At 45.8% G+C, this 7,333-nt stretch overlaps 1 protein-coding gene across 1 annotated transcript; it reads right to left on the bottom strand.

Annotated features, from left to right (window-relative positions):
* Window positions 1-536: 536 nt before the first annotated feature.
* Window positions 537-3,743, bottom strand: LOC122679532 (partitioning defective 3 homolog). Its single transcript, XM_043880321.1, is given in 4 exon segments — window positions 537-1,099; window positions 1,148-2,767; window positions 2,770-3,114; window positions 3,117-3,743. Coding segments are annotated over 4 exon segments (3,030 nt in total). The 5' UTR covers window positions 3,697-3,743; the 3' UTR covers window positions 537-614.
* Between the last annotated feature and the right edge of the window lie 3,590 nt (window positions 3,744-7,333).

The raw sequence follows: 7,333 nt of genomic DNA, 5'->3' as shown, positions 1-7,333 counted from the left end.
CCCAGGTGGTGCTAGTGGTTAAGAATCCACCTGCCAATGCAGGAGACACAAGAGATGCAAGTTCGATCCCTGGGTAGGGAGATCCCCTGGAGGAGGGCATAGCAACCATTCCAGTATTCTTGCCCAGAGAATCCCAAGGACAGAGGAGGCTGGCGGGCTATAGTCCATAGGGTCATAAAGAGGCAGACATGACTGAGCAACTGAACTCACACAAATACTCAATCATAGTTTAGTTTGCTTTCTAGAAAAGATTTCTGTTTTTATACTCTTTATTTTATTTATTTATGTATTTACCTATCTATTTATTTAATGTAAGAATGAATAAGGTGAAATAGTTTACAGGCTGGTGACCATTTGTAAAAATTTAAAGAAAAATATGGATACAGACACAGAAGCATAAAGCATACAGACCAGTGCATAAAGCATTAGTCAAATAAAGATGCTCCACTGTGGAATCAATAAGTGAGTTATCTGGAGATCCCCTGTTTGTTTGTTTTTTTTTTGTTGTTGTTGTTTTTTTCATTAAAAGTAAATTTATTGTTTGTTTAAAAAAAAAAAACAAAAACAACTGTGCAATATGTGCTTCTCAAGACATTTGGACTCTGGCTTGTTGCTCATCTCTTCTCAGGCTTCAGTTTGGCCAGGTTGAACATGTCTCCCAAGCCCCTCAGCTTCCCCTTCTTGGCTTTCATCTTCTCCTTGTCTCTGTCTTTCTTCTTTTCTTTGCCTATTTTCTCTTTCCTCCGATCGGGCTTCTCGCCTCTGTCTTGGTTTCCATTCATCTGTCTCTCCAGAGAGTGGGAAGGCTGGTCGCTGGCTGTGGATACAGATTCCCTTCCTGATCTCGAACTTTCTTCCGTGTCTTCTTCCAACGTCTCCATGCCTTCGTCGTCATCACCCACTGCAGGTTTATCATAGGACTTGTCAATGGCAGCTCTGAAGCTCTCATTGCATCCCCTGCCTCGGATTATCCGTGGCCTAGGGCGATGGAAAGGAATGTCCCCATTCAAAGTCACCTCGGCAACTGCTGTCTGCAGACTCTCTAAAGAGCTCGACTTCTTCAGACCCAGGGAAGGCCCCACATCTCTGCTGGGGGAACCTGCTTTCTGGTCATCCACTGTATTGAGTTTAGTCTTGTCAGCTATACCTAAATCCATGCTTTTTGATTTTCGCGTTTTAACGAAATCCAATTGACTGGCATCTGAAAATTGCTTTGTGCGTTTTTCTGACATACTCTGACGTCCAAATCCTTCTCGTTGAAAAGCAAGAACTGGATCAACGTCTGGACTCAAAGAGCAGTCTGCAGAGTCGCTGATGCCAACCTTGGCCCATGTGCCAGCATCTGTCGTCACAAATCCTACATCATCATGGGAGCTGGAAGATGACTGGTCAGAGAGATGTGGTGGAAGCACTGGCAACCTGTCATCCTCAATAATGACAGTGTCATCCTGGGGCATATTCACCGTGGGGGACAGCTGGTATTTACCCATTATCCTACTGAGCGCAGCATTTCTTGTGGGTGATTCATCAAGACCCTCGAGCCCGCTGTAGAGGGAGTGGGAAATCCTTTGCTCTCTCTCATCCAGCACCGTTTCAATGGGCAGCTCGGGTCCAGAGGGGCTCCCAGGTGACTTGAGCTCAGTGCATTTGCTTATTCTCCTCGCCACAATGAGCTGGATCATTCCTCGCTTGTTCCCTTCAGTGGACATGGACCTCCGGAGGGTTTCCATGGCATCCTGGTTTGTCTTGCTCAACAGGGATTCTCCATTCACTGCTATCAGTTGATCATTCACCCGAAGCCTCCCATCCTTCGATGCTGCTCCTCCATTAATAATGGACTTGACGAAGATTCCCAAATCTGCGTGGTTCTCTTTCGACCGGTTACCTTTGACACTGACGCCAAGACCGGCAGATCCTGAATCATTCAGCGGAACTTCAAACGTCAGAAATTCCCGGGTGCCGTCGGGTGTGAGAACGGTATCCTCATCTTCTGCTTTCGTTTCTTTTGGAATCTGCATCTGGCTTGGCTCTGCATTCAGTTCCCTTGGGTGGAAGGCATCTTCTTGGCGAAAGACCAGAAGGCTCACAGTCCCTTCCATCTTGGTGCTTCTCAACAAGGAAACAACTTCCTCCTGGGATTTGCCTGCTAGATCGACTCCATTAACCTCTATGAGTCTATCACCAGCCTTCAGCCGGCCATCTTGGATGGCAGCACCCCTTGGGAGGATGTTTTTCACATAAATTGGTGCTGAGCCACCTATTGTTACATCCCTGGAAGTGATGCTGAATCCCAAACCTTCTGTACCTTTCTTGAGCTGGATGTTAAGCTTCTTGCCTATTTTTTTGGTGTTGTAACCACTGCTGGGACTGAACACATGGTGTGCTGCCAGGGCGGGAGCGGCAGGCGGCTTTCCCGAGGGCTGCGCGCTCTGAGGTAGGAGTCGGGGGTGAGGGTCCGCGTGCTCAGGTCGGGGGTTCAGCCGGGACGCCCTGGGCAGAGCCTGCGGCCCCGCGCTGGTCACACCCCTGTGATCCACATGCTGGCTGTCCGGGCTGAAGCGGCTCGAGTAGTAATTGTTCCTCTCGCTTTGGGACAGTTGTTCATACTGCTCTTTATTGGCTGCGGGAACCACATGGAACCAAATGATGGATGTCCGCATGGCTTGGCGAAACATGTGTTGTGCTTGTTCAAATCTTCTATTTCGAAGGTCGCCATCATTAATCCTGACAATGCAATCATTCTCATGAAAAAGGTTTTCTTGTTCAGCTTACCACCTTTCTCCAGTCGTTTTACTAATAACCCCAGGGTTCTGCCGCCTCGAGCACTGAAAGGCACTACATGGATTCCCAGAGGCCCTCCATCGTTGGGGACTTGTACGAGCTTTACCATATCATCCAGAGAGAAGTTGGGGATGTTCTCCACACCGGTGTCGGCATGGCCCACGGGTTCCACGCGGCTGCTGTCTTCCTCTGCGACGTCCTCATCCTGTTCTTGCTTCTCCAGCCACTTGTCCACCATTGGGTGACTGGCACTCAGAGATGAGCGAGCATTGTCTCTCTGAAATTGGTTAGACCAGTTACTAGTGTCCCGTGGGAGGCTTCTGTAGTTTTCTCTTTCTTCCTGTCACAGGCTGCAGGACTGCCAGCACTGTTTTGCTTGAGGAAGCCAGCGGTTGTCGACCAGCGTGTGGGGTTTTTCCTTGAAGGCTCTTCGGAGAAGTTATTATCACTGACAGACGTGGAAAGGCCAATTAACGCTGGGTCACTGCTCCGTCGGACGTGAAGAGGCATATTCGCACGAAGGACTGAAGGGGTGACCTCGATCTCACTTGTTGCTTGGTAAGGCTGGAAGGCTGAGACATTGTTGGTGCCGAGCTCACTGCCGAATATCTCTGGGCTCTGGGTGCCTGTGGAGCTGGCACTGGTGCCATCACCTCCATGATGGGGGTCTTGCTCATCAAACACGGCTACCAGTCTGTCTTTGTCATCTGCCACATCACAGAGGATGTCGTCGAGATCCAGAATTCCTCCATCTCCATGTTCCAGTCGATGCACTTGTATCCAGTAGTTTGGATCCTTGGCGATGGCCTTCCGGTAGCGGGTCACCGCTTGCTGGATGAGGCTGAAAACTTTCATGTGGCCGTCCCCGCACGGCACGACCACCCGGGTCCTGCCGAAGCACACTGTCACTTTCATGCCGCCGCCGCCGCCACGGGCCGGCCCGCGCCCCTCGGTGACCGCGGCCGGAGGGCCCGGAGCGCCCTGGGCCGAGGCGGCTGCACGCGGGGCGCGCGGCGCGGGGCGCGAGGCTAGGGGCCGCGGCCGGGCGCCCGATCGGCTCGCATGCCCGGCCTGCCGCCCTCGCCGCGCCTAGCCGGGCCTGGCCCCGGGCTCGCCCGCCTGTGCCCGCGCGGCGCCGCAGCCTCCGGCCACCTGTTCGGTGTGTGTCGTCGCGCTCGGCGGCCGGGCCGTGTGGCGCTGGCGCGGCGCTCGCTCCGGGTGGTGTTGTTGTTTTTGACTGTATGTGTCTGCGTGAGCTCAGGAGAAGTGAGGATGGGGAGGGGAATAGACTATTAGTGTCCTACTGCTCACACTTCATTCTTCCCAGTTTCTTGATTTTGTAGGTTATTTGCTACCTAATAAAATTAAATTTCATCAATGATAAAAGCTACCAGAATTGGTTAGGAGTTATATTTTAAAAAATGATGGTGTCATGAGAACCTAACAAAAAAAGGACAGAAGAGCAGCTTGGATGTTTAAGCATAATCCATGGTGGACACAGGCAAAGGTTAGAGAGCCTATTTTCTAGGCTAGCAAGCTTCTAGGAGTACAGTGGGGCTGGGGGTGCCGATCTACATAAATTGCTCTAACTGACTCCACTGCTATTCAGAAATACTCAAGTACTTATGTCTTGGTGAACATGGTACTTCTCTTCACTTTGGTAGTCACATATCCTCCTGATCTCTTTCACAAGTTTGAGAATTCCAGACGGTAGGGCAAGTTAGCTAAATTGATAGGACATTCAGATTGGACTTGAATCCAGGGAAGAAAAGATCAGTAAAAGATGGACAGACAAAGATCTTACTTATCAAAATAAGTGTTTTTAGAAATAAAAACATATCTACTTGGCCTCCAAAGAATCTGATGTGTACCATTCAATGACCAAAAGAAGACTGAAGACCATAGGGAAATAATAAATGTGTCACAGAAAACTGGACCTGGAGAAGAAAACTGAAAATAAAGACATTGGAAAAATAACTTTTAAGGTGAAAATATTTAAGAATAGTACTAAATGAAATACCAGGCCACCTGACCTGCCTCTTGAGAAATCTATATGCAGGTCAGGAAGCAACAGTTAGAACTGGACATGGAACAACAGACTGGTTCCAAATAGGAAAAGGAATACATCAAGGCTATATATTGTCACCCTGCTTATTTAACTTATATGTAGGGTACATCATGAGAAACGCTGTGCTGGATGAAGCACAAGCTGGAATCAAGATTGCCAGGAGAAATATCAATAACCTCAGATATGCAGATGACACCACCCTTGTGGCAGAAAGTGAAGAAGAACTAAAGAGCCTCTTGATGAAAGTGAAAGAAGAGAGTGAAAAAGTAGGCTTAAAGCTCAACATTCAGAAAACTAAGATCATGGCATCTGGTCCCATCACTTCATGGCAAATAGATGGGGAAACAGTGGAAACAGTGACAGACTTTATTTTTTTGGGCTCAAAAGTCACTGCAGATGGTGACTGTAGCCATGAAATTAAAAGACACTTGCTCCTTGGAAGAAAAGTTACGACCAACCTAGACAGCTTATTAAAAAGCAGAGACATTACTTTGCCAACAAAGGTCCGTCTAGTCAAAGCTGTGCTTCTTCCAGTAGTCATGTATGGATGTGAGAGTTGGACTGTAAAGAAAGCTGAGTGCCGAAGAATCTATGCTTTTGAACTGTGGTGTTGGAGAAGACTCTTGAGAGTCCTTTGGACTGCAAGGAGATCCAACCAGTCCATCCTAAAGGAAATCAGTCCTGAATATTCTTTGGAAGGACTGATGCTGAAGCTGAAGCTCCAATACCTTGGCCACCTGATGCAAAGAACTGACTCACTGGAAAAGACCCTGATGCTGGGAATGATTGAAGGTGGGAAGAGAAGGGGACGACAGAGCATGAGATGGTTGGATGGCATCACCAACTCAATGGACATGGGTTTGGGTGGACTCCAGGAGTTGGTGATGGACAGGGAGGCCTGGTGTGCTGCAGTCCATGGGGTCCGCAAAGAGCTGGACATGACTGAGCATCTGAATGGTACTGAACTACATGAAATATTTGCTGAAACAAGTATTAAGTGCTCAAGGATGGTAGAAATGCATGAAATGAAGACTGTAGAATAATAGAAAGGATATCAAATGTATGAGCAAAAGCAAGAGAGGAAAGTATTAAAAAATTATTTTGGGACAATTTCCATTTATATAAACAATGATTCTCTGGTAAAGGGGAAGATTAATGTGATTCCAGGAAGCAATAAACACGAACAGGAAACAAATGTGCTTCAACAGTAACAATAAAGAGTCATATTTTTGTGAAGCTAGTAATGAGTAAACACTGTCCTCTTCTCCAGCAACAAACGACAAATCAAGGAACTGAATTAACTAGCAGCAGACTTTCAGAGAACTAAACAAGTAGCATTCAACTATCACATATCTTGGCACATTAACATTCTAACAGTCTAAAAAAGTAGGGAGCAATGCCAGACACCAGAGATAATCTACAAAAAGAACACAAATAGAAGTATTAAATGCAATAATTTTAACCCAGATGATGTTTGGCAGTCTGTGTAAATATTAGTGTATAACTAAGTACACTTAATCTTAAAATAGAAGTTCCCCAAAAGTTTTACATGACAAAAAACAATATCCAATGTAATTGTAATTATGAAAAAAAATCAGTCCAATTCTATAGCATTTGCAGATTCATTCTTGAATATGAAGACTAGTTTTAAGAGCCTAGGGCTATGGAACAAGCCTAGGTTATTCTTATATTACAAGCTAGGTTATATCTTCTCTAAATCCATAAGATTCTTTTCAGCTTGATAGCAATATGTGAAGGGAGTTGTGGATTTGTATCAAATTAGATTCCCAGATAGCCTCTTTCTTTGTGGGTAACTTGCTCTTTTCTAGAATTCTCGTTGGGGCTTCTCCACAATTTAGCCAAACTCCATGGTGGCCAGGACATCTGGACGTTTACCTCAATGTGTTCAACACGTTGTCAGATCGAGAGATATATATGCATCACAGAATGGAAACTTTTGGTTTCACAGAGCACTGGAAATACCTCCTAAGAAGAGAAGTGTCTGTTTGGATTAGATGGTTTCCAGTGAAACAGATGGGGTACCAGCCTCCTGGGTTTAAAACTGGCAGAACCTTTTAGGGCATTCAATAAAAGAATCAACAGTGTTTAAAGAGGAAGCAGAAACACTGGGGTCAAAAACATGACATATTTTCACATGCCAAATAATAAAGTTAACACGTCTACAAGTTAAATGTGCCAATAAGTTTGATAAATTTGATTCTTTGACAGAGTACAATTGCTTGAAGTAATGGAAAATTTGATTTACTTTTTAAGATTTCAATATTTTTGTCCTGTAGTCATTCAATTTAGCACATAAATTTCAATTTTATAGAAAACATTTATTTTCCTATAGTCTAGAATTAGGACAAACTAACCTTAGGGTGAGTTCAACCAAGGCTCAACCAAGAGTGAGTTCAGGTTAATTCAATAATCACATATTGGCTACTTAATATGCTCAAGCTGCTGTGCTAGTTTCAAAAGATG

This window comes from Cervus elaphus, chromosome 21 (genome assembly GCF_910594005.1).
Source record: "Cervus elaphus chromosome 21, mCerEla1.1, whole genome shotgun sequence".
Classification (NCBI taxonomy): Eukaryota; Metazoa; Chordata; class Mammalia; order Artiodactyla; family Cervidae; genus Cervus; species Cervus elaphus.
Note: the sequence above shows the minus strand (reverse complement) of the source record. Positions and strands in the feature narration are given on the sequence as shown.